At 47.8% G+C, this 26,737-nt stretch overlaps 2 protein-coding genes across 5 annotated transcripts in view; one reads left to right on the top strand and one right to left on the bottom strand.

Annotated features, from left to right (window-relative positions):
* The window catches only part of ZWILCH (zwilch kinetochore protein), a 56,233-nt gene extending 44,627 nt beyond the window's left edge, over nucleotides 1-11,606 (top strand). For 2 of the 3 annotated variants that reach the window (XM_006153485.3, XM_014589755.2), the window contains exons 17-19: nucleotides 2,900-3,012; nucleotides 9,278-9,396; nucleotides 11,482-11,606. In XM_006153485.3, the coding sequence (XP_006153547.1) occupies nucleotides 2,900-3,012; nucleotides 9,278-9,366 (202 nt within the window). In that variant the 3' untranslated portion in view covers nucleotides 9,367-9,396; nucleotides 11,482-11,606. The remainder of the gene's footprint in view (nucleotides 1-2,899; nucleotides 3,013-9,277; nucleotides 9,397-11,481) is intronic. The other variant, XM_027773812.1, reaches the window with a different exon arrangement.
* The window catches only part of LCTL (lactase like), a 20,276-nt gene continuing 5,087 nt past the window's right edge, over nucleotides 11,549-26,737 (bottom strand). For both annotated transcript variants that reach the window (XM_027773813.1, XM_006153486.3), the window contains 9 exons: nucleotides 25,848-25,976; nucleotides 25,656-25,751; nucleotides 22,618-22,672; nucleotides 22,348-22,509; nucleotides 15,966-16,240; nucleotides 15,342-15,468; nucleotides 14,981-15,180; nucleotides 13,775-13,838; nucleotides 11,549-11,731 (listed from right to left, as the gene is read on the bottom strand). In XM_027773813.1, the coding sequence (XP_027629614.1) occupies nucleotides 11,616-11,731; nucleotides 13,775-13,838; nucleotides 14,981-15,180; nucleotides 15,342-15,468; nucleotides 15,966-16,240; nucleotides 22,348-22,509; nucleotides 22,618-22,672; nucleotides 25,656-25,751; nucleotides 25,848-25,976 (1,224 nt within the window). In that variant the 3' untranslated portion in view covers nucleotides 11,549-11,615. The remainder of the gene's footprint in view (nucleotides 11,732-13,774; nucleotides 13,839-14,980; nucleotides 15,181-15,341; nucleotides 15,469-15,965; nucleotides 16,241-22,347; nucleotides 22,510-22,617; nucleotides 22,673-25,655; nucleotides 25,752-25,847; nucleotides 25,977-26,737) is intronic.

Below are 26,737 nucleotides of genomic sequence, written 5' to 3'. Positions count from 1 at the left end.
TCGAGTCTTAGACCCAGTGGCATGCTTTCTGACTCTCTCTCTCCTCCCCATGATCAAATTTAAATTTAAATTAAAAACAAAAAGTGTAAGTAGAAGGGAGATGGCAGATTGGGAGGGAGTGGTCAGGGTAACGACAGCAGGGTCCAGGCCCTGACTGGGAGTGAGGGAGGGGTTTGGGACTGGGGAGGCAGGGACTCGGGACGAAGGTGTGGGTTGGTCACCCACGGGAGCACTGAGGCTGCCGCGGTGACCGCCGCTCTGGCCCTTCCCTCACGGCAGTGCTGTGCTCAGGCTGGAGGGCTCCAATCGTACGCGCCTCTGTTGAGATCCTTCTCAGGCAGGTCCCCGTCACTCCTGAAACGGCGCTGGCAGTGGTCACCATGGCTTCCTAACTGCCACACCCAGTGGACATTCAGTATACGGCTGTTCCCAGTGGTGCAGTTAGCTGGGCCCCGTTCTTTCTCCTCGGTAGGCGCATGTAAGGCCAGCAGGCTTTTAGCACTACTGCCTCTTTCAAAGATTTTTTTTTTTTTTTTTTTTTGCCATGGGGCATGTACATTTGCCAGAGAGCGAGGTAAAGGAGACATTACCACTCAGCAGTCCCTTCTCCTCCATCCTTCTCTCAGGATTTTGGGCATTCACACATACTCTCCCAGCATGTTTTTCAGGCTGCCAAGTCCAGACCTCAGACCACGCAGTCAGCCATGTGGGATCCAGCACCTTAACCACCAGGCCACCGGCTGGCCCAGCACACCTGCCTTCTTAACCTGCCCCCTTCTTCGTTCCTGTGACTTCGCATTTTGTCTTCATTTTAATTCTACCTCTGTGGCCCACATGCAATTCTGGGAATCCTTCTTCCCTTGTGTTCTCTGCCTGCTATGTGAATTTCACCCTCTGCTCTTTTTTTTTTTTCTCTTTCTCTCTCTCTTTTCACTTTCTGTTTTCCCTGGCGGAGTGCGTTTATCCCATGGGCCAATGATAATTCATAATCCATGAGCCCAGCTTTCTCTGAGCTTTGGACCCAAGTTCCTAAATTCCTATTATAGTTGAATCTCCATTTCACAGTCCTATAGGTTGTTCAGACTAAAACCTTGTCCTTTTCAGTCCTTAGTATTCTCAGAAATTAAGAGAGTAGATTTCAGGTGTTGTCACCACCAAAATGGTAATTATGTAAGGTAACGCTATGTAATGTTGATCAGCTCTGCTTAGCCATTCTACAGTGTGTATATGTTTCAGAACGTCAGGTGTACACGATAAATGTGTACAGTTTTATTTATTACATAACAGGATAAATCATGGGACCAGCTGTCTCTCTGGTGAGCACACGTGCCCCATAGCAAAAATTTCTCTTTAAAAAAAATAAACCAGCATTCTGAGGTCAGCAGGTAGTTAAGGGAGCTGGATCCTACCAGCCAGCTTCGAGTCCTGGACCTGGAGACTTGAATGCCAGGTGCTTGTGCATGTGTGCCTAGAGTCTCAACAGGAGACGGGATTGCAGCGTGGCCATCCCCTGGGGGTGATTTCTCTCTCTGTCTCCCCTTCATCAAATACACACCTTATAGCAGAAACTTAAAAAGAAAGCCCTCATCCCTAACATTTTTTCCTTCACCTGTGGTATTTTATCTTTCAAGTGACTATCATTAATTTGTTCCTCAGGCCCCAGACAGAAAGCTGGGACTTGCTCTCCTCGTCGTCCCTCAGCCCCTCCTCTAAGCGGTTACCGAGTCCCAGCCTCTTGGGAGCTCTGGAATCCGACCCTTTGTCCACGTCCTCACATCATCGTCCTCACATCATCGTTACTTTACTGCACTTCTGCATCGTTCACACCTGGGCGTGGTAAACGCCTTTCTAACTGCTCTCCCTGCCTCCATTCTCTTTCTTTTCTACGGCACTCTGTGTCTTAAAATTCAAACCCTGCACGGCCGCCTTCGGCTTCACTGAGTCCTCATCATCACCCTCGGGACGGTGTTCCAGTGCCTGGGTGTGGTCCGTGAGCCTCCTGTGTGTGGCCTCTGCTCCTTCCTGGCCTGTGTGCCCCCATGTTTCCCGTTTCCCTTTTGAGTCAGGGGATGCGTCATTGCACTTCCTCGGTCTCTACGCTTCGCCCTCGAGCCTGTGTATGTGCCCCGTCTTTATCTGGGAGCCGACCTGCTCCTCCCGGGCTCACACGCAGCTCAAGTCCCACTTTCTGAGGGCTCTTTTCCAGCTCCGCAGGCCCCAGTCTGAGCTAGATTCCTGCTGCTTGCTGTCTCCTCGCATATCCAGTGTTTCTGTTACTGCTTTTCCCACTGAATTGTTATTTATGGACTTGTGTTTTCCCCTTTCCTGACTATACTTGAGGGTGGGAATTTCGACCTTCTCTTTTCCTCAGTGCTTGCTACGAGAGGGCGTCAGTTAGTAGCTGTAGAAGACATGGAGGAGGCCCGGGCCTGGGGCATAGATGGGAGGGCTCTGCTGTGTCGTGGCTGAGGTACCGGGTTGGGTTCCCAGCCCAGCCTGAAACAGGTGGTGTGGTGTGGTGTGAGCCTATGGTCCAGGTTGACTCAGGGGACGGGAACGGAGGATGACATGGTGAGACTGTCAAAAATGCAAGGCAGGCCCACCTGGGAGGTACCAGGTTCATGTCTGCGCACCTCCCTGAGCATACGGGCTGTATGTGTGCCCCTGAGCTGGCTGGCCGGGGTGGTTGTGGTGTTAAGGCCTATCTGGGGGCGTATCTGTCATTCTCTCTTTCTCTGTCTTACTCATGGAATAAATACATACAATTTTTTAAAAAGTACCTATTTCTCCTTTCCCATGTGCACACTTTCTTTCTTATTAAGAGAACAAGAGGAAAAGAAAAAATGTGGAGGAAATAGCTGTTTAAAGTATTTTTTTTCTTTTGATATGTTTTCCTTAGTGAGAAGCCACAGAAGTGGAGAGTGGAGATAAACAGCGGTCAGAAGAAGGTTAAAACGGTTTGGCAGCTGAGCGACAGCCCACCTGTAGACCATCTGAATTTCCACAAACCTGGTAAAGATGGCTTATAATCTATTCAGATAAGTTATTTCAGTACAAAGTAAACTCTTAATAAATAAATCTTGCTAGTAAGGGCTCTCATTGTAGTTCTTGTGCCTAGTTTTAAATTGTTTTCCTGAATTCTTGCTATAAAACATGTGTATTCTTTTATTAAAAAAAGAAAAACTGCCATGCTTTTTGAGCATGTGTAATGCCCAGACAAATTCAATGTGTAATAATCAAGAGAGAGAGCGTCTTTTCTCGTTACCCCAGGTAAAGGAACTTTAATGAAAAGAAGTCACACATTAGGGACGTAAGCATAAAAATGGGCCGTAAGGAGGAGTGCCCACTAGCAGGTCAGGCTTGGCTGCGCTGTTCACCACGGGGGCTGCGAGCACTCCATCGGAGGTCAGGCTTGGCTGCGTGATTCCCCACAGCGGGGCTGCGAGCACTCCATGGGGGCTGGACCCTGGTGGTCACAGAGGTCTCTTAGCCCCGTGCAGTTCGCTAGCCCTCTGAGTCTTCCTCTTCCGCCAGCGCCTCGTCTTGTGCCTGTGGGTTGTGGGTGCTCTTATCTCATTTACATAGGTCCTAGCGGCTGCCTTCAGATGTTGCAAGGATTATCTGACAATAATCTGATAGTTCTGGCAGGATCTAAACATTTCAGAGGCCTATAAGCCACCACTGCTGGAAACACAAATAGTTCTGTTTTACTGACTAATACCTTATAAAATTTTATCTAGAAAATGTGTATTCCCCTCTTCTCCAGATATATTTAGATTGAAGCATAGTGGAATTTCTGTCAGTTAGAAATTGTGTTCACTGGTGCTGGCAGGTGGAGTGGTGGTTAGGCTGCTGGACTCCCACGTGGCCATCTGAGTCCCAGACCTCATGGCTTGCTTTCTCACTTTCCTCCTCTCTGCCCCCCCCAACGATTAAATTAAATTAATAATAAAATTAAATAAATAAATATTTTTTTTAAAAAGAGAAATTCTATTCACATAGCCAGACTACAGAAGTTCTAAGGAAACTGAAAGAATTTTCATGAGCACCATCAGTTAAAATCGTGTCATGTTGGCAGGACAGTAGGTGGCGTGGTTAAGGGCGCTAGACTCCCACATGGCCAACCATGGTTCAAGTCTTGGACCTGGTGGCTTGCTTTCTCACTTTTCCCTCTCTCTGTCCCTCTCTGGTCCAATTTTTAAAAATAAAACAGGATCCAGCAGGTGACATGGTGGTTGAAGGGGCTGGATTCCCATGTAGGTCGACTGTGGTTCAAATCCCAGACCTGGTGCCTTGCATTCTCACTTTCCCCCTCTCTCTGTCTTTCTGTGGTCAGATTAAAAAATAATAGTAATAATGAATAAAGTTGAATAAAACAATTCTTAAAAAATAAAATACAAAGTAAATAAAGTTAAATAAAAAAAATTTTTTTAAACAATTGTGCCATGTTTTATTTTTAAGCATGATATGAAACGTAGAAGCTATAAAAGATCAAAAACCAACTGTGTAAAAATAGAAAAATGTCTGGGTCCAGCAGATGGCATAATGGTTACATTGTTGAATTCTCACATAGTTGACTGTGGATTGAGTCCCAGACCCAGCAGCTTAAAATTCAAGCTGTGTGTGTGTGCCCAATATCCCAAGAAGAGAATGGAGGAGAAGGGATTGTAGTGTAGCCATCCCCTGTGGAGGGGGGGATTTCTTGCTTTCTGTTTCTCCAGTGAGCATATACACCCTAGAGCAAAAATCTCTCCAAAAAGCAAAAAGGAAAGAAAAATTTCTACATGGGAAAAAATGCCAGAGGCAGAACAACAGTGAATAATAAATTAGGAGAAGAAATTTGCAGCATTCAGAAAAAATATTTGTATTCCCTGGTATGTAAAGAACTTTTTTTTTTTTTTTTTTAAGGGATCAACTAATAATTGAAATAGGAACCATTACAATCAACATGTTTTTGCCAACGAGAAATAAGTTTGTTTTTTTCCTGTAGCATAAAGATCTATGCTTCGGGATCGCACAAACTCTTGGGAAACATCTGGCGCTGTCTGCGGAAGGGTCTTCCCTGCAAAAAGTAGTTAAGGTGTTTGAAGAAGTGATAGTTGGCTTGCAAGAAGTCAGGTGAATGTGGCAGATGAGGCAAAACTTTGTAGCCCCATTCGTTCAACTTTTGAAGCATTGGTTATTGACGTGTGGCCAGGCGTTGTCCTGGAGAAGAATTGGGCCCTTCTGTTGACCAGGGCCAGCTGCAGGTGTTGCAGATTTTGGTGCATCTCATCGATTTGCTGGGCATACTTTTCAGATGAAATGGTTTTGTTGGGATTCAGAGAGGTCTAGTGAATCAGGTAACACCAGACAGTGACCATGACCTTTTTCTTCATGCAAGTTATGCTTTGGGAAGTGCTTTGGAGCTTCTTCTCGGTCTGACACTGAGCTTGTCGTTTCTGGCTGTTACCTAAAATCCTCTTTCCTTGCATGGCGCAGTCTGATCCTGATGTGGTATAGTGTAGAGTAAGAGGAGACTACACTTCAAAATGATTTTTTTTCGGTCAGCACATGAGGCATTCACTTAGCAAGCTTTTTCACCTTCCCGATTTTTTTCGAATGCTGAATGACCACATGATGGTCGTTGTTGAGTTCTTCGGTAATTTCTCGTGTAGCTGTCCAAGGATGGATCAGTTTTGATCATTGCTTTCAACTGGTTGTTGTCCACTTCCGGTGACTGGCCTCTGTGCGCCTCATCTTCAAAGCTCTTGTCTCCTTTGCGAACCTCATTACCCACCACTGCACATTGTTAGTAGCTCCTGGGCCAATGCTGCGAACTGTTTCTGCTGTCTTACAACCCGCTTTGAGCTCGTGTTAGATGCCTGGAAGTTACTTTTTGTCTGGCATCTTTTCTATAGTAGTAGTTTGGAGATCATCTGTTCTGTCCAGGAAGACATTTAGTGCTGCTTCTCTTTCCAACATTGTATCAATATTTTGTGCCATAACTTTTTTTACATCAGCCTCTTGACTCTTCATTATGGAAATAGTGCCGTCATCTTGGGTTGTATTATATTTCACTTGGCTTATATTTGTTGAAAATCTACAGCAACCGCATTTGAAGGAGAGAAATGTTTTGGTGGCATAAAAGGATTTCTTGTGAAAATATCACTAACTCGTTCCAGAAACTCAGGTGGTTCACAGTATCCAAGGCATCAGTAGAGGCCATATGGCAGACACAGCTGATAGGAGCTGTGGTGAGAGCCAGCTCCGCCAGGACGCTCGGCCATTCGTAATGCAGCTGCAGGTGCTCGTCACAGTGGCCGGCCCACTGAGGGGAAGCTGCTGCCGGCCTACCTGCCCGCACCTGCCTCCGAAGGCTTTCAAATCAATAAGAAAAATATTCATTCACTCCATAGGATAATGGGCAAGTAAGATAAAGAGTTTACTAAAAAGGAAATATAAATGTCACCTGAAAAATAAAAGGTATTGAACTCTACCTGTAATAAAAGAAATGTAATTTTGTATTATACAAGGGGGTGTCCCAAAGTTCATGGAAAATGGAATTAAAATATGAATTTATTTTTTGGTCCAAAAATATTTTTAATTCCATGCATAGTTTTTTGGAGAGGTTTTTTGGTTTTTTGTTTGTTTGTTTGCTATAGGGCGCATGTGCTCGCCAGAGAGACAGAAAGCGAGAAATCACCCCCCTGGGGGATGGCCACGTCTCAATCCCTTCTCCGTTCTCTCAGGATCTTGGGCACACACGTACATGTGCCTGGCGTGAGTTTAGGCCACTGGGTCCAGGACTCGAACTGTGGTCGACTACATGGGAGTCCAGCGATGTAGCCATTATGCCAACCGCTGTCCCCCATGCATAGTTTTTTTATAAGATGTAGTTCTGTGAACTTATTGAAGACCCCTCATTGAGACAGCATTTTTCGCCTGTCAGATTAGTAAAGATCAGAAAGTTTGGTGCTGCAACGCTGGCTAGGGGAGGCACTTGCCCCTCACACATGCCAGTGGGGTTGTGAGGTGCACAACTTCTGTGAAGAGTGGCATCCTCCAGTGTGGAAACAGAGCTCGTTCTTCTTTTCTTTCTTAAGAATTATTTTATTTAACTGTTTGTTTGTTTGTTTGTTTAAATTTGACTAAAGAAGGGGGAGAGAGAGAGAGAAAGAGAGAGCAAATGAGAAAGCAAGCTGCCAGGTCTGGGACTCGAACCACGGTCAGCCATGTGGGAGTCCAGCGCCCTTAACCACCGTGCTGCGTGCCAGCCCCCAGAGTTCATTCTTTGACCTAGCAGTTCCACTGGTAAGAATCTATCCCGCATGTCCAGTTATACCTGTGCAAATAGACCATGAGGAAGGCTGTTATTGCAGTGTCGTTTACTGTAGCAAGAACACAGACTGGGGTAGGAAAGTACCTGGAATGAGACGGACACACCGCAGCCCTGAGGCGTGGCATGCGATGGCAGGAGGCGCTCTCAGCATCGGTTCCACATTAGAACCATCTAGGGAGCTGCGTTTCTTGTTTTTAATTGCCCGAGAACGTATGTGCTCACCAGAGAGGGATTTGAGTGGTGGCTGGCCATGCTGGATCCACTCCCTTAGCCACGAGATTGCAGGGCTGGCAAGAAGTTAGACTTTTTATCCACTAGACTGAGTGCTTAGGTCAGATGCTAGCCTTTCATGATGTCTAATTGTCCGATGCTTTCTTTTCTTTCTTTCCTTAAAAGGGAGATTTTTGCTATAGTATGTGTGTGCTCGGCAAAAAGACAAGAAATAGAGAGAAAGTGAGAAGTCACCCCCCGGGGGGATGACCACACCACAATCCCTTCTCCATTCTCTTCTCAGGATTTTGGGCAGGCACACACACACACACGACCCAGCATGAGTTTCAAGCCAACAGGTCTGGTACTTGAACCATGGTCGGTCATGTGGAAGTCCAGCACCTTAACCACTGTGCCATCCGCTGGCTCCTCTGATGTTTTTTTTAATAAAACAATTAACATCCAAAGCAGGGAGACTTAGAGAGGAAAGTGAGGGGCCAGCAGGTATTGTGGATTGGAGGAGAAGGGACTGCGGCACGTCCTTCTCTCTGGTGAGTACATGTGCCTATGGCAAAAACCTTACAAAAAAGGAGGGGTGGAGGGGAGAGAAAGAAAAGAGTACTTTTAGCTGCCAAGGAATGATTTGGAACTATCGGGGTAGAAGCAATGTCCAGTGGAGTGCAGCTGACCTAGCAAGTGCTGGAAATGGTTGTTGATAATGGTGAAAATGTGGGGGGAGAATGTAGGCCTACATGGAAGTGAACACAATCCCTTTTAAATTTTAGTTTGACCAGAGAGGGACAGAGAAAGTGAGAAAGCAAGCTGTCAGGTCCAGGACTTGAACTGTGGTCGGCCATGTGGGAGTCCAGCGCCCTTAACCACCACACCACCTGCCAGCCCCGGATCATTTATTTTTACCATACAGTGGTCTTTGGAAGAGCAAAAAGGGTATCTGCCTAGATACACAACTACAAATCCTAAGTAGAATTTCTTATCTGAAATACATGTTCTGAGGGGAAAGAAGACCGTTGATTATTTTTTAATTTATTTTTAAAGCTGGGGTCTGCAGGTAGTGTGGTGATTAAGGGCACTGGACTCCCATGTGGCTGACCGCAGTTTGAGTCCCAGACCTGGAGGCTTACTTTCTCATTTTCTCTCTCTCTCTCGTCCCTCTCTGGTCAAATTGAAATGAATTAATTTAAAAATTGATAATAAATAAAGAGATTTTTGCCTTAGGGCACATGCACAAGAGAGAGAGAAACAGAGGCAGTGAGAAGGAAAGTAAGAAGTTCACCCCCCAGGAGCCATGCCACAGTCCCTTCTCCATGCTCCTCCTGGGATCTTGGGCACACGCACTCACATGCCCAGTGTGGGTCCAGTGTTGGGCTGCAGTCGGCCATGTGGGAGTCCAGTGATATAACTGCCGTGACAATTGCTGGCCCCAAGAAAACAGTTGTTTAACCCTTTTTAATGTGCCACCAAAGATAACGCAATAGGTTTCCAAATTAAAATTATATAATTATTTTAAAATGTGCTTTATTTTTTAGGTTAGTTAATCAGGTTTTAAATGCAGAAAGAGGGCTTAATATTTAAGTGAATTATCCTTTTCGAGCTTTGTCTAACAAACTCTCTTATAGTGGGAGGCACACCATTCTGCTGCCTCTCAGCCGTTACGAAGTCTGCATTATTCCTGAGAGAAAGGCAGGCTGGTAAGCCATTCTGATCTCTCTGTTTCTCTGGTCATAGATTTTTCTGAACTAACACTCAACGGTAGCCTGGAAGAAAGGACAGCCTTTACCACCGTGGTTACCTGCAGCCAAGTGCATTTCAAGTAGAGCGTGCTGAATGGGTCCCCTGGGCCGCAGGTACATGGTACTGTAAGAGTGCGTTGCTTTTAGTTGCTTCGGCCACATACATGTTTTTAAGTGTGCTGTAGTGTGTGTGTGCTCGTCAGAGACGAGGGCAGTGGGCAGTGAGCAGGCTTCCAGCGGGGCATGACCGCACTGCAGTTCCTTGGTTTTTGTTCTCCTCTTGTGATCTAGAGCATGCACACACATGCCTGGTGCGATTTTCAAGCTGTTGGGTCTGGGACTCAGACCACCCAGTCAGGCATGTGGGGTCCAGCTGCCTCAGCCTCCATGCTACCCCAGCAGGCCCCATATGCGTTGATTTAATGCATTAGGAATATGGACTATCAGCAATGTTGTAAAAGACTTGAGTTACTGAGCTGCTGAAGTCCTTCATCTCCTCTCTGCCTTTGGTAGTCAACCTAACAGGTCAGTTTGATCTTTTTTTATTTTAATTTTTAAAGAATTATTTATTTGTTCGTTATTGTTACCTTTCGGTTTGACCAGAGAAAGACGCAGAGAGAGAAAGTGAGAAAGCAAGCCACCAAGTCGGGCACGCTAACTGTGGTTGCCCACGTGGAGTCCAGCTCCTTTAGCCACCACGCCCCCTGTGCGCACTGGATCAGTTTAATCTTAGAAACAGGGAAATGGAAATAAATGTTTTTGAGTCAAAATGCCTTTGTTTTTTTAAATCTATCTATATACAGCAGAGCGAGTTTGATTTTGAAAACATTAATGGGAGAGAAAAATTCTGAACATAGACCAATTTGACATTGAAAACAAAGTTTTGTTAAAAACAATTTTATTCCAGCAGTTACAGGACTGGGACTGGCCCCCAAAATAAATGCCCTTTTAAAAATGTTTTGGTATATGGGACCAGCAAATGGCATAGCAGTTATGTCACTGGACTCCCACATGGCCGACTGCCATTCGAGTCCCGGACCTGGTGGCTTCAGAATCACACCAGGTGCATGTGCATGTGCACCCAGGACTCCAGAGGGAGAAGTGATTGCAGCAGGGCATCCTTTTGAAGGGTGATTTCTTACTGTTTTTCTTATTGTCTCTGTTTCTATCTGGCAAAAACTTTAAAAAAAAAATAGCATTTTAGCATTTTTAGTTAAGGATAAAATGGTCCTTAATTTTAAAAACAAAATATCAGGACTCAGAAGCTGACATGGTGGTTGAGGTGTTGGACTCCCACATGGCCAGCTGCAGTTTAAGTCTTGGATCTGCTGGCTTACTTTCTCATTTTCCTTCCCTCTCTGCCTCTCTCTGTTCAAATTAAAAATAATAATAATGGGGCCAGCAGATGGCATGGTGGTTAAAGTGCTGGACTCCCAACATGGCTGACCACAGTTCAAGTCCTGAACCTGGTGGCTTGCTTTCTCACTTTGTCTCTCTCTCTGTCTCTCTCTCTCTGGACAGCACACATGCCAAGTAGCAAATAAAAAATAATAATAATAACTGTGAAGGGAGTCTGATCCCATATGACCAGCTGGTTTGACCCTCTGCCCCAGTGGCTTGAAACATACCAGGCATGTATGCGCATGCCCAGGATCCCGCTGGCTGGGGAAATGGAGGGAAGGGACTGCAGCCTGATCAGGCCGGGTAGGGGGGCTTGTGCTCGTGCTTGCTCTCTCCCGAGGGTCCCTGCTAACACGTGCCCTGTGCTTTAAAACAAAAGCTAACAGAATACCCAGGGATTTAGAGGATCTGTACATTTGTACCATTTCTCTGCAGTATTTCATTGATTGAGGTGTGATTCGAGTTTGAGACCAGCGTGTGTGGTCACTTACCTGGCGCACACCGAGGGCTCGTCCTTGGCTGGCTCCTGGGGTGTGAAGCCTCGGAGGGTACAACGTGTGCATTTGCTCTATCGTGCACAACGGTGCCGGGCGGCTGGTTAGCACGTCACAGCGTCATTACAGCAAAGGCAGGTTCAGAACTCACAGAGCAGTTCATGTGCTATAGCCCCATTTTTGTAAAATGAAAATTCATTGATAATACATAGAAAACCATTAACATTGACTTTGAGATGGGTAAGATTAAGGTGGTTTTTATTTTATCTATGCTTATTTTTATTTTCTATTTCTTAAATCCCAGCACAAATCAAAAAGATAAAAAGGTAATTATTGCAGAGCCTGAAACAGACTTGTGTGTAAAATTTTGAAGCAGAAAAAGGAGGAGGATCCTGAAGAATCTCTGAAAACCGACACTGCGAACCTGGCCATTCCTTGTCAGCCTTGTCTCCGCAGGAGGAGCGCGAGTAGGACGGCGGCGATGAGGACGCCGAGGGCACAGACTGTGGGTACCGTGACCTCCGTCACTAGTTGCATGTGACTCAGCAAAGGCTCTGAAAGGTGGAGAGAGAACTAGAGCTGCACATACGATTGCGATTGTTTTAACAAACACAGCTTCATCCCAGAAGCTTTAACGTATTAGAAAACCCTGAAAAATGTCATCATCAAATTTTGTAATCTTATTCACTGTTAAAAGAGAAATGGCAAATTAAATGTGATTTAAAAATTAGGTGAGAGCTTTGTGAATGATTTCAGAAAATACAGATGAAGACTGCTAAGTGGCCCAGCTGGGGTGGTGCAGGTGGTCGGCGCCATGCGGCCTGGTCCAGAGGCTGCACCACGCTGGCTGGGCCTGCCAGGTGCACCCTGGTGCTGCTGGTGGGAGGCCTGGGGAGTGACTCTGGATGTGGTGAGACCCTGTCAGGGGTACTTCTCTCTCTGGAAATAACTTTTTAAAAACTTAAATTTGGCTTTTCCACAGCTACTATAATAAAATCTGAATGTATATCACTACTTATGCTCACCACGAATCAATTTCAGAATATTAGCAGCCATATTCCATAGTTCCTGTAACTTACTGCATTTGCAAAGCAAAGATTCTTGGACAACATCTCCAACCTTTCAAAGATGTGGCTATGTAGCTTAAGGATTATAAGAATTTCTCTGTGAGGTTTTTAATGGTCATTCTTGCATAAATAGTAATCTTTAAGAATTCAATGATAAGCACATTTCACGTGCATAACCCACGTTCAGGCTGTGAGCTGGTTTCCCTGGTTACGAGATAAACGAGGCCCCAGTGTGTTCATGGAGCTCATTTGCCTGTCAGATTCCACATCCTGTCTACAGTAGGTCTGTTCTGGTTTAAAATAGTTCTATAAACGTACATTATGAGTCAGAAAGAGTAAAGCTAGAGTGAATACCCCTTTCAGGGTAGGTTTTTGGGTTTTTTTCCATTTGAAATTCTTATAAAACATTTCTTTTTTGTTGTTTTCTTTTTAATTTCCAGGGGGCATGTGTGCTTATCAGAGGCAGAGAGAGAATATCCCTTTCAAGGTAGATTTACTTTTTTAAATTTGAAATTTTTTTAAGAGTTATTTTATTTAATTTTATTTATTTTAACTAGTCTAGAGAGAGACACACATATATGCGTCCACCATGATTTTCAAGCTGCCGGGTCTGAGATTTGAACCACAGTCAGCCATGTGGGAGTCCAGTGCTGTAACCACTATACCTCCTGCTGACCCCCACCATATTTTTTTCTTCGTTTTTTTAATGCCAGAGGTATGTGCTGGTATGCGTGCACAAAGAGAGAACACCCCTTTCAGCGGGGCCTAGTACTGCCACAGTCTTTCTCCATCTCTTCCCTTTGGCATCCTGGGTATGTGCACACCAATCATTGCCCGGGACTCAAACCCTAGTTGGCTGTGAGTTCTGACTTCGATGCCGTGCTGAATTGCTGCATTGTGACGCTGGTCCTGAGCCAGCGTTTTAATTTCCGTTTCACATAGCTAGGAAAAATACTCTATTTCTTTTTGTTTGCTTTATTGAAAAATAATTTAGGGCCAGCCAGTGCCATAGTGGTTACAGCAGCTGCATTGCACAGGGCTGACTGCGGTACACGTCCCAGACCTGGCAGCCCGAAAAGCACTGGGCATGTGAACGTGCACTCCCGGAACCCTGGAGAGAGCACAGGGGAAGGGGTTGAGGCTTGGCCGTCCCTCCGCTACCAGGTCCAGGATTCAAACCGTGGTCGGCCATGTGGGAGTGTCCAGCACCTTTATTTCCAGGGGGCATGTGCGCTCACCGGGGAGAGAGCACCTCCCGTCCTGGTTTGGGCACACATGCACCGTGTCCAGCATGCTTTCCAAACTGCAGAGATCTGACTTTTTATTTTATACACAGCACTTAAGTGCTTGCTACCCATGAAAGGAAATTTGATGTTGCCTTAATTAAGTAAAAAAAAAATCCATTTTAGTCATTAGTGGTTTTAGAAGATTGACTTCAGATAGATCCCCATTTTGAGACTGTGGTAATGTCATGTTACATGTGTAATTCTGGGCTCTAACTATTAAAGGAGAGAATTAATGTACACTCACCTACAGCAAGCATCTGGTTGTTGATAGAGCAAGTTTCCAAGGCTTTGAGGTGCCAACCTTCCACCTAATAAAAACCCACTTGGTCAGTAATGTTTTTGCTCAGACTAATCTTTTGCTGTTTGAAATTATTTTTCAAAATAAATATGGGGTAAAGGTAAGTATTTTTTAAAATCTACCCATGGTTTAAATTAGTTCATATATATTGTACACCTATGTGTACAGTTTTTATTCTTGAGAATTGTATAATTTAGTGCTTTTCAGATGTAAAAGTGTACAGCGCCCAATAGCTACCAATTCCTGCTCCCGTTTATAGTCTCACAACGCTCACCTTAAAAGAATTTCAGTTGACAAGTGAGATTTATTTATTTATTTATTTTAGTCTTTTGCTGTAGGGCATGTGTGCTCACCAGAGAGAGAGGAAAAATGAGAATCACCTCCCAGGGAAGGTGGCCACACTGCCATTTTTTTTTCTGTTTTCCCCTTGGGATTTTGGGTCTGCACACATTCCCACCTGGCATGTTTTTCAGGCCAGCAGGTCTGGGATTTGAACCGTGCTGTTGGCCATATGGGATCTGGTGCCTTGGCCACCATGCCACCTGCTGGCCCAGTGAGATTTATTTTTTGAAATGATTTTTAAGGCTCTCTAAATTGTAGTTGCTTTTCTCCAATAGGTGCAGTAACATAGAGAATAGAAAGGTGATAAATAATTGTAGATTATTATAAACGTGTGGTAGATTTGAAAGATGTATTAAGTTTGATTATTTTAAGTCTCATTTTGGAGCTAGTGTGTTAGAAACCCTGCCATTCTATTGGGAAAGAAATGAATATTATATGATCGCTATGCATTCAGTTTACTTAACTGTTTTTTTACTTACGTTGAAGAGGAGGTAACGCTCATTTGCATGAAGATACCACATTTCGGATAACATTTAACTGAAGTATCCATTGATTTTGGCTTATAACCTGGAGCACCCAGCACTGCATAACCTCTAGTCACGCCCTGAATGCTGCCCTCTGTATTGAGGGACTGAATGAAGGCATGCTTGCTCCATTCTGAGCAAACGAGCAAAGAGGTGTGGGAGGTGGGGGCGGAGGTAAGGGGCTGTGCTGCCTCTCCCGGAGGAAGAGGGGGCACTGCTCAAACTGCATCTCAGCTGCCCAGCTCCTCCTCAGTCCGGACCTGGTAACCCGGGAAACCCGTCCTACCTCTCTTGGACTGGGAAACCCATTGGCGGCGATAATCTTCTTGTAATACTCAGCCGAAGCCTTTGGATAACGAGGCTTGTTTCTGTCGTTAAATTCGACATAGTAGAATCCATATCTATCTGAGTATCCTTTCTCCCATTCAAACTTGTCCAGCAGAGACCAGGAAGTATACCCTTTTATATTAGCACCGTCTTTGATAGCTGCAAAGACATTTCAGTCAGTTTTTAATGCATTTCACTTACTTAGGAAAATAACGTGAAGACACTATGTTACAGCCTTCCCGTTTCCGAGATTAGAAGCGAGAACTAGTTGACCACGAGTAAGCAGAAGACTTCGTGAAGACAGTCTTGGAGTATCTCACCTTTTAGCATTTCATTTATGTATCCTTTGAGGTACTGAATTCTCCACTCATCACATAACTGAGTACAGTGGAATTTTTGAGATGCTCCGTTTTCTGTCACATAGATGGGAGGGTTGCCATATTGCGTCTGAAAGTGAGTCACAGGAATGCATGTCTTAAAAATTCGGACTTACAGGTGGGTGTCAGTCAGAGCTTCATATGGGAAAGCATATTCAAGCCTGCACATCCGCATCAAGTCTATTTTAGCATTCAGCAGCTGTCAGTTCCTGCGTTTACAGACGGACGTAGGCAGGAGACAAGGTCATAGGAAAGAATATATTTATCAGTAAGTCGGCATTGTTAGAGGGGACGAGTACTTTAGGTCTTACTCTTTTCAAGTATTTTTCAGGTTTTTGAAAGGGGCAACAAAATATCTAAAAGTGGGGTAAGAATTTTCGCCAAGGCGATGCACACAGAAATGGCTGTTCGTTGCTGGCGTCCGTCTGCAGGCCTGTAGTGGCCTCTGCGGTCTGAGGAACTGGGCTTATTCTGCTGTATTCCCCTGAACGGAGACGCACCCAAGCTTAAGCTGTGAGCCCGTGGAGTCGAGTCTAAATGTCTTAAGTAGCGTCATTTGCTAATCACCTGAGCAAAGTGGAGGAGCCTTCTAAATCCCCATGGCACCGAGTACAGCCAGCTGGACCCCAGATCTGGCCAGTTGGGGTCAATGAGTTCTAGTAAGTCACGGTCGTTCTGGTAGCTGGGCCCCTGGCGGGCGGGGTAGCTCCTCTCTGTGATGTACCGAGTAGTAAAGTGACCTACTCCCAGGAAGTCCGCCGTGCCCTTGACGTGGCTCTTCTCCTGGAGCGAGAAGGCCGGTAAGCGCGACACCTCCAGGCCTTGCTCCTCGCTCTTCCTTCCTGTCGGGAGAACATGGTTTCACCAAGTGCGCTCGCCACCCTTCCTCACATTGTGATGGTACGAGCATGTTGCCATAATGCCGGGCTTTAGGGTTCATCTCTGCCTGAAAAGTACAACCTTAGTCTTTCAGGCTAGAGTTTTGACATTTGAATACTGTCCAAAATATTTTAAAACCTATGTTGCTTAAAACTGATGTTTTGGGACCAGCAGTTAGTGCAATGGCTATGTCGCTGAACTCCCACATAGTCGACCACGGCTCGAGTCCCGGACCCGGTAGCTTAAAGTCACACCAGGCGCGTGTGCATGAGTGCCCAAGATCCCGAGAGGAGAAAGGAGGAGAAGGGATTGCGGCGTGGTCCTCCCCCCTGGGCAGTGATTTCTCGCTTCCTGTCTCTGTCTCTGTCTTTCTGCCAAGCGCACGTGCCCTATAGCAAAAGCCTCTCCAAAAAGAAAGTGATGTTTTCAGACTCTTCACTAAGTGGAGTGTAGACAGCTGGGGTAGCCTGGGGAAAGAAGTAGAGTTGTATTCCTTTTTCTTTCTTTTTCTTTTTTTTTTTTTAAAGAAAGTGTGGTTTTTAAATAATTATTTATTTTATTTTATTTTATTCACTCATTTGTTTAATTTGACCAGAGAGAGAGAAAGTGAGGAAGCAAGCCACCAGGTCTGGGACTCGAACCATGGTCAGCCATATGGGAGTATCCAGTGCCTTAACCACCACACCACCTGCTGGTCCCCCGATTCTTCCATTATTTCTTTGATTCAAAACTAATAATCTGGGTCTCAGCCGTGGTGGCGCAGGTGGCAGGGAGCCACGTGGGAGGCCTGTGTTCAGATCCCTGGCCACCCCGAACATACCGTGCACGTGTGCTCATTGTGATCGCAACTGGCTGGGGGAGACACGGCATGGCAGGGCCCTGCCTAGGGTCTCTCTTTCTCTCTCTTGAAAGGAACTTAAGAAGTTGGCAGTTTTGGGACCAGCAGTTGGCGTAATGGCTATGTCACTGGACTCCCACATAGTCGACCGCGGTTCACGTCCCGGACCCAGTGGCTTAGAACTCACCCTGGGCGCATGTGCGCCCAAGATCCTGAGAGGAGAATGGAGGAGAAGGGATTGTGGTGTGGCCATCCCTCCTGGGGGGTGATTTCTCACTTTCTGTCTCTGTCTCTGTCTTTCTGGCGAGCACACATGCCCTATAGCAAAAACCCTCTCCAAAAAAAAAGCTTGCAGTTTTGGCCCTCTGGGAGGGAGCTGAAAGGCCAGTGGTGTGGAGACCACAGGCTCGAATACCGCTGCTGGTCCTGTGAGCTCGCAGAGCCGGCTGTCCTTGGAGCACTTCCCAGTCTGCGCATCCTGTCCGTGCTCCCGAGTACCAGGTCTTCACTGGGAATGAAGCAGCACGAGACCGACAACACGGTGTCCGTAAGTAGGGACTGGTTGAGTAGCCGGTGGTATGTCCGTCCATGCAGCACTGCAGCCACGTTGGAGGGCAGATGAGACAACGCCTTATACACCACGGGGAAGAGATTGCTGAGACGCGATTACGTGGGGAAAAGGTGCAGTGTCGCATGTGAGAAGCACGTGTGCTGACAGCGGCATGGTCTGCCCACATGTGCACCGTGCATCTGTCGAGGGAGGGAGCTTCACTTTTTTTTTTTTACTTCGTACCTTTTTATTAATCCTCTTATTTTTTTAATTACCAGAAGGCACATATACTTGCCAGAGAGATGCTTGAGGGGTCGTGGTCACACCACAGTCCTCTCCCCATTCCTCCTGGCCAGGAGTTCAGGCATGCACACACCACACCCAGCCTGCTTTTCACACCGCAAGGGCTGGGATTCGAACAATGATTGGTAATGTGGGATCCAGCTCCCTGTGTAATGGCACTTAACCACTGCACTATGGGCTGCCCTGGTACTTTTTTTTTTTTTAAGTTTATTTCTTCTGTAAAGAGAGGGAGAGAGGCCAGTACTCCAGCAGGGTCTCTGTGCTGCAATCCCACGCCAGCCTCAGCATCCAGGGTCAGGTGCACACGTATGTGCTGGTGTGCACAGGGAGGTCGTAGGACGTGAACCCGGACCTTCCAATGTGGGAGCAGCATCCAGGAGCACCACACTACCACTCCGCCGCCAGCTGGCCTCACTTCAATTTTTTATTTATTTAATTTTGTTTTCTTATTATTATTATTTTAAATTTGCCATAGGGCATGTACACTCCCCAGGGAGAGCAAGCGAGCGAGCGAGCGAGCAAGCTGCTATCTTCAGGTCTTGAACCATGGTTCCCCCATGCGGGAGTCCAGAGCCTTAACCACATGCCACCTGCTGGCCTCTGGCCTCACTGACCCCACTTGATATTTTAAAAAATTTGAAACATATCCTTTGCAAAAAAAAAAAGTTTTGAATAAAATACAGCAACATTTTTATGAATTGATCTAAAATATAGAAATATTTCCAAAGAGACTAGTGGTTTAGATTAAATGAGTGAAAAGTTTGTATTGTTAAATACTTTTAAAATACTAGCATGTTGGGACCGGCAGGTGACATGGTGGTTAAGGCGCTGGACTCCTACGTGACTGCGGTTCGAATCCCAGACCCGGTGGCTTGCTTTCTCACCTTTTCTCTCTCTCTCTGGTCCAATTTTAAAAAATGAATAAATAAAATACATAATTTAAAAAAATAGTGTGTTACTTTTGGTTCTATTTAGTAACTTGAGAAAAACACAAGGTATTGTTCTGGTACCACTTAATACAGTAGCTCCTCACCACTCGTGGCTACAGAGAGACAGCTGGTGTGGCCGAATCTTTCATTCAGTTACACTGGCCTGATTTATTTTTTTTTTTTTTTTTTATTTTTTGGTGCATGTGCTTGTCAGAGAGAGACAGAGAGAGGGAAAGTGATAAACCAGTCCCCAGGGGGAGTGGCTGTGCTGCAATCCCGTCTCCATTCTTCTGGGATTTTGGACACGCACACACATGCGCCTGGTGTGATTTGGCCAGGGACTCAAACCAGTCTGCCATGTGGGAGTCCAGCGCCTTCACCACTGTGCCACCTGCTGGTCCACCCCCAGTCTGAAATTTTATTTTAATTCATTTAAATTGTACTAGGCACAGGTGGCTTGAGGGCGTCGTGTCAGAAAGCACAAATGTAGAGCATTTCTGTCATCACAGGAAGTTCTGGGCAGCACTGACCTAAAGTCACTTCTCTTTATGTATGTATTGTGACTAAAAGTGCTTAGAAGGGCCTAGACGTAGTGCAGGCAGGGTGCTTTCACTACTAAGTTTTAATCTTATTTTCCCAGAAGGCACGTGTGCTGGAGAGGGGTGAGGGGAGCACACACCGCCCGTGGTACGTGGTTGCGCCACAGTCCCTTGTCCATTTCTCGGTCCTTTGGGGATTTGGGGCACACATGAACACACACTCAGCATGGCTTTCATGCCTCCAGTTCACACTAGGTTGCGGGGACCGCCCTAGTAAATAAAACATCAACAGCGAAGAGGATCCTTCTTTCCACATGTACGAAGTCGAAGTTCAGCCCTCTTCCCACTTGAATCATCCAGAATTAGAGCTGCTGGGGTCTGGGATTATTGGTGTTGAGCCCAAGAACTCCATCACAATCAATTTGGCTTTTCAGTGAAATTCTACTGTGGCACATGCAGTGGCCTCTGAGGGTCTTGGGGGAGGGAACGCACCCCGTGAAAGATAGGGTGTACTGCAGAGACACAGGCACCTGCCCTGGGGCGTCTTCCGTGCATATCGAGGAAATCTTGAGATTTTCGAGTATATGCACAGAAGTGTCACAGAACCTGTTACTGCTGAAAGAATTTGCGGTTACTTTGATCCTTTCGCTTTCAGATGATAAGATTGAGACCAGACGAGGTTACGCCCTTGGCCAGTCACCCACTAATTACTGCCAGAGTTGGGATCGGAGCCCGCCTTCCCCTGTTCCAGGTATGGCTGACAGGCGGTGCTTTAGCCACGGGAACCTGAGAGGCCAACAGTGCTCTCCTAGACGTCTAAAACACCTCGCGTGAGACTGGAACCTGCTTTTTCTCTCTTTCGGTGCTCAAGATGGATGTCGCCAGAGAGAGAGAGGAGAAGGCACCCCCCCGCCACCCCCCCAGCAGTGGTCAAATCGAAATCCCTTCCACTCCATCTCTCCGTCTTTTTGGAATTTGGGATATGAATGCACGTGCACCTGCATGTTTCCTAAGTCACTGGGCCCAGGACTTGAGTTGTGCGGTCGGCCGTGTGAGATGCAGCTGCCTCGCCACCCTGCCGTGTTGCCTGGTTGAGAGTGTGACCCATTTCAGGGTTATCCTCGCCCCTCTGCCTTCCAGGGTGGCTGTAGGCGGATACCTCAGATTCCCACGCCGCAGTAGCCCTTTGCCTGTCTTGCCCTCTTCCCCTTCCAGAGGGGTTTTTCCTTAGGGGATCCCTGGCCCCTCCCCAGCCTCTGGGGCCCTATCGCGGTTGTCTAGAGCATCCCTGGGTATGTGACATTTCTGTCCCTGGCAGCAAAAAGGAAAGTCAGCTGGGGCTGGGAAGCTATTTCCTGGGAAGATTGTTTTGTTCTTAGCTAAGAAGAACAAGGCAAGGATGCCCACGCTTACCACTTCTCTTCAATGCCAGAGCAATAAGACAAGAAAAAAAAATGCAAGGCATCTTGGGCCAGCAGGTAGTGTGGAGGTTAAGGTAGCTGGATCCCACAAACCTGACTGGTGGTTTGAGTCCTGGACCTGGTGGCTTGAAAATCACACCGAACACGTGTACGTGCATGTCCAAGATCCCAAGAGGAGAATGGAGGAGAAGGGACTGTGGTGCGGCCACCCCCCTGGGGGGTGATTTCTCATTCCCCCACCCCATCATCTGTCTCTTCTGTCTCCAGCGAGCACACACACCCTGTAGCAAATCAATCAATCAATCAATGCAAATTTTGAAAAGGGAGAAGTAAAGTCATCTCTGCAGATGAAATGTTATTTTGTAGAAAACTAAAGATTCCACCAAAAAAACCCACAAAACTTTTGGAACTAATAAATGAATTCAGCAAAGTGGCTAGATACAGTCAATGAACAAAAGTCAGTTGAATTTTTGTATACTAACAATGAGCAATCTGCAAAGGAAATTAACAAAACAATTCCACTTACAGTGGCATCAAAAGAATAAAATACTTAGGAATTAACCACAGAGGTCAAAGATTTACACAATGAAAGCTACAAGTCATTGCTAAAAGAAATTAAATAAGTGGAAAGACATCTTCATGTTTTTGGATTAAAAGACTTGATTGTGAAGATACCAGCACTGCCCCATGTGATCTACAGATTCCGTGCCATCCCCATCAAAAACCCAGTGATGTTCTTGGCAAAAGAGAAAAATCCTTCCAAAATGTATGTGAAATCTCAAGGGCTCCCAGAGAGCCAAAGTTATGAAAAAGATGTGATGCCTGGAGCTGCTGCAGTCATGCTAGGGCCATGGGGCGTGGCCGATGGGGTAACTAAAGGTGCCCAGAGTATGAAGACGCAATGAGGCTGGGTCCTTAAAGACATCCATTAGAGGGGCCAGCAGGTGGCTGGACTCCCACATGGGCCAGTCGCGGCTTGAGTCTCAGACCTGGCGGCTTACCCTCTCTCTCTTTTTCTCATTCTGGTCAAATTAAAATAAATAAAATAATTATTTTTTTTTTTTAAATGAAGACATCCATTAGTGTCGGGTTAACTAGTCCTGAATCCCTTGCGGCTCAGATGAGAAATTCCCTACATCCGAAGCGATTTTAGGTAGGGCTTTCTGCCCTGTGGCAGTTAGAAGCGTCCAGCCTGATAGCGCCTGTGAGCCCTCCCCTAACACTGGAAACCAGAGCTTGGAAAGGACTCCTCAGATGACGAGAGCTCAGGACAGACCTGACGCCTGCCGGTGGCCGCGTCTCTGACGTCTCGCTCTACTCCCCTGCGGTTAAGATGGAGTGCCGGGTGGGAGGAACGGACCAGGTCTCAATGCTCGGATGCCTCCCAGAGCCCCACGTGCCCCTCGTCCCCCTGCCTCTTGCTCATTGCCCTTGAGCTCCGTATTTGTCGCGGTGGTACCTGGAGTTGGAAAGCGCGTGACTGGGCTCACCGATATTGTCCTTCATGACTTGAGGGTAGTCACCAGTGTAAACGGGGTCCGCGAACCAGCCCAGGCAGAACTGCAGGTACCGCTCGGCAGCCTCTATGTCCTTCGGGTTGCTGGTGTCCACAGGCTCCCCCCAGTGGCAGTTTAGTGAAATGCCCACCAGACCTTAGAAGAAAGAGCAGGTGGGAGGTGGGCATGAGGTGGTCCCTCCGACTCTGTATGGCACACATGTGACAGTGTGCATGCGTGACGTGCACACGCGTGATGGCTCACCTTGCTGCTTGTGACGCCACTTCCTGTTGTAAGAGTGCCAGGCTTTGGCGTGGGCCTGAAAGAGGAGCGGGACGTCATTGCGGTGTTGCCTCGGCCCTCCTCTCCCTTCTCAGTCCACAGCGGCCCTTCTCCTCGCTAACCCTCAAGATCCAGCTTAGACCTGCATTTTGTCAGCCCAGCCTGGACTCGACGTCTCTGTTGCGGATGAGCCTGTCGAAACTGGCATAAAGCCCTCACAGGCTCCACTCAGACCTGCTGCGTCAGAAGCTCTGGGGTGAGCCAGCAAACTTTCCCCCCTTTATGTGAGAGAGATTTTTGCTATAGGGTGTGTGTGCTCACTGGAGAGACGGAGAGACAGAAAGTGAGAAATCACCCCGAAGCACAATCCCTTCTTCATTCTCCTCTCAGGATCTTGAGCACTCATGTATATGCACCCAGCATGAGTTTTAAACTGCCGGGTCCAGAACTCGAACCATAGTCAAGTGGGAGTCTAGTGACATAACCATTATGCCAACTGCTCGTCCCCCGAAATCTTTTTTCTTTCTTTTTTTTTTTTTGGAGAGATTTTTGCTATAGGGTGCATGTGCTCGCTAGGAAGACAGAGACAGAGAGATAGAAAGCGAGAAATCACCCCCCAGGGGAGATGGTCCACTGCAATCCCTTCATTCTCTCGAAATTTTGGGCATGCACCCACATGCGCCTGGTGTGAGTTTCAGGTCTCCTTGTCTGGACTCCAACCATGGTCTGCCATTTGGGAGCCCAGCAACATAACCATCTGCTGGTCCTGTGTTTATTTTATTTTATTTTTTGGAGAGGTTTTTGATAAAAGGCACATGTGCTAGCCAGAAAGAGAGAGGCAGAGACAGAAAGCGAGAAATCACCCCCCAGGAGGGATGGCCACGCCGCAATCCCTTCTCCTCCATTCCCCTCTCGGGATCTTGGGCACACATGCGCACGCTCCCAGCGTGAGTTTAAGTCACCGAGTCCAGGGCTCGAACTGCAGTTGACTCCATAGGAGTCCAGTGGCACAGCCATTACACCAACTGCTGGTCCTATGTTTTAATAAGGGCCTCACATGATTCTGATACTCACTGACGTCTGAGAAACTCTGAATTAGAATAACTGAATATCTCAAGGCTATGACATTTGGCCAATCTGTCTTAGAGCCCTTGCTGCCATCTCTGCCTGTGTTTCCTTTCTGCCTGCCCGCAACAGCCCACAAGACAGACAGGGCAGGCCACTGCAGGGCCTCGGGTACGTGCTGTGTACAGGAGACCAGATCCCACGTGGCTGGCCACAGTTTGGATCTGGCCCTGGTGGCAACACGCATGCCCATGATCCTGATGGGATGGAGAACTAGAGAAGGGGATTGTGGAGTGATCAGCACCATTGGGGGTCCCTCCTGTCTCCTGGGGACCCCGTCTCCCATGCATAAGAATAAATAAAATGTGAAAAACAGTTCTTGGCTTGTCTAATGAAGCAGAACCTCTCAGCATCAAAATCATATCCATTCAGCTTAGCACTTTTTTTTTTTTTTTTTTGGAGAGGTTTCTGCTATAGGGCATGTGCATTCACCAGAAAGACAGAGAGAAAAGCAGAAAGCAAGAAATCACCCCCAGGGGGGATGTTCATGCCGCAATCCCTTCTCCTCCATTCTCCTCTCAGGATCTTGGGCACGCACACACATGCGCCCAGAGTGAGCTTAAGTCACCAGGTCCAGGACTCAAACTGCGATTGACTACATGGGAGTCCAGTGACATAGCCATTACGCCAACTGCTGGTCCCAAGCTTAGCGGTTAAGGTGCTGGATTCCCACATGGCTGACAGTGATTCCAGTCTTGAACCCGGCACCTTGAAAAATCACGACAAATACATAAATTAATGTTTAAAAGAAGAACATAACTAAAGGGCCCAGTAATCCCTCAAGGATCCAAGGAAGGGGAACACAAGATCCTGTCTCCTCCCCTCAGACACGCTGATTTCTAAAGGGCCTATGAAGTTTGAAGGAGAGTATAGAGCTAAAGAATTGACCTTTGGCTGTGAAACAGATTTTTTTAAAAGAATTATTTATTTAGTTAGTTCTATTCGTTATATGATTTTTTTAAATTTGACCATAGAGAAAGGGAAAGTGAGAAAGCAAGCCTCCAGGTCCGGGACTTGAGCCATAGTCAGCCATGTGGGAGTCCAGCCCCTTAACCACCACGCCACCTGTTGGTTCCCAGATGAGCACCTTTGATAAGTGAGGCCTAATGAGAGACCTGCATGTTCCCCTTAAAGCTGTGCTCACAGCTCTGCCTCTGCGGCCGAGTAGGAAGAATGGGGAAACTGTCCTGGATGTGAGCTGGGGGTCTGGCATGTCACCCGGTGGTCCCCGCGCCTTTCAGCATGAACAGACCTGGTATGAAGTGGCCGTGGGGGCCATTGCCACCATGCCTCGCGCCCTGCGGTGTGACCCCGTCCCCCCACCGCCCACCTCTGGACCAGTCACTGAGCATCTCTAATGTCCCCTTCCCTTTCCTCGCCCCAGAGGCTCCGGCTGCTAAAGAGCACCCCCAGCGCGGCCTTCTCGGGCTCGTTTTTCCCCTCGCGCCCCACTTACTTCAGGGCCTGCGAGAGGGGTGGTGTGTGCTTTGCTTTGGCTGCTGCTTCTAAACTGCCCCTTCTCTGAAACCCCTGGACCTTCCAGGGCCGTGCTGTCACGACCCCTCCCGGCCCCTGCTCGTTGCTGTCCTTCGCCGGCCACTGGCGACTTCCTGCTCCTTGGCTGGAGACGTCAGTCCCTGGCTCCCTGTCACACCCTTCCTCCCACCCCCAGTTTCCACAGGACAGTCTGGCCTACAGGTGACAAGTCGGGCACACGTCTGTGCTCCAGCTCTTTGACGGCACCCAGCCGAGAACTGGACGACGAGCCCTCGTGGAAGGGCGGACGCCGTGGATGCTGGTTTGGGGAGGGAGGCTGAGGGCCGAGCTCGGGGCCCTGGGCAGACAGCTGGCCGTGAGCTGGCCACCCGGAGGCCGGCCCGGGGCCCGCGGCTCACCTTGATGATGTGGTGGGCCGCCTTGTACAGGCCGGTGCCGCGGAGCTTCAGGCCCGGTGCGTGGCGGCCCGTCTCGTAGCCGTTCTCTGCTATCGCCTGCAGGACAACGCGGGGCCCGGGGGCCCGTGAGAAGTGGCGGGAGCACATGGACGCCCCGGGGAGTGGGGTCTCACACCTCGAGGTTCAACTCACCCGAGGGTCACTGAAAGTGACCCAGTGCTTCACTCGGTCCCCGAAGGCCTCGAAGCACAGGTTGGCGTAGTCGTCGAAGTAGGTGACCATGCTCGCGTTCTGCCAGCCGCCGTAGCGCACCTGCAGCAGCTGCGGACAGAGGGCAGGGGCCGGTGGCCGGGCTGCAGGAACGTGGGCCTTGGCAGCTGCAGCAGGCGTTCAGAGCCTCGCTCAGGGGGCGGCGGTGTTCAGACTCGCAGGCGGCACCAGCCGGTAGTGCGGAGGGTAAGGTGGCTGGATCCCACTGGACTACTGCACGGTGTGAGTCCCAGACCCGGTGGCTTGGGAAACACATCGGGGACCTGTGCGTGCATGCCCAGAATCCTAAGAGCCCATGGAGGAGAAAGGATTGTTGCACGGCCCTCCTCCCCCTGCCTGACATCAGGGTGATTTCTCACTTTCCCTCTCTTTCTGTCTCTCTCTCCAAAGGGTGCAGGTGCCCTATGGCAAAATTTAAAAAAACAAGACTTGGAGACAGTGGCGGTGACAGGGGATGAGGATTTACGTCGCACGATGTACGGGGGGTGGGGGGCAGACGAAGTTTGAGATGCAGGCCTGGAAGGAACTTGACAGACCGACTGTCTAAGAACATCTGCCAGGGAACCAACAGTTGGCGTAATGGCTATGTCGCTGGACTCCCACATAGTCGACCGTGGTTCGCGTCCCGGACCCGGTGGCTTAAAACTCACACCAGGCGCGTGTGCGTGCGTGCCCAAGATCCCGAGAGGAGAATGGAGGAGAAGGGATTGCGGTGTGACCATCGCCCCTGGGGGGTGATTTCTTGCTTTCTGTCTCTCTGTCTCTCTCTGTCTGGTGAGTGCACGCGCCCTATAGCGAAAACCTCTCAAAAA

The sequence above is a fragment of the Tupaia chinensis genome, unplaced genomic scaffold, assembly GCF_000334495.1.
Source record: "Tupaia chinensis unplaced genomic scaffold, TupChi_1.0 Scaffold000377_2, whole genome shotgun sequence".
NCBI lineage: Eukaryota > Metazoa > Chordata > Mammalia > Scandentia > Tupaiidae > Tupaia > Tupaia belangeri.
The sequence above is the reverse complement of the archived record's forward strand: the minus strand, read 5'-3'. Positions and strand labels throughout refer to the sequence as shown.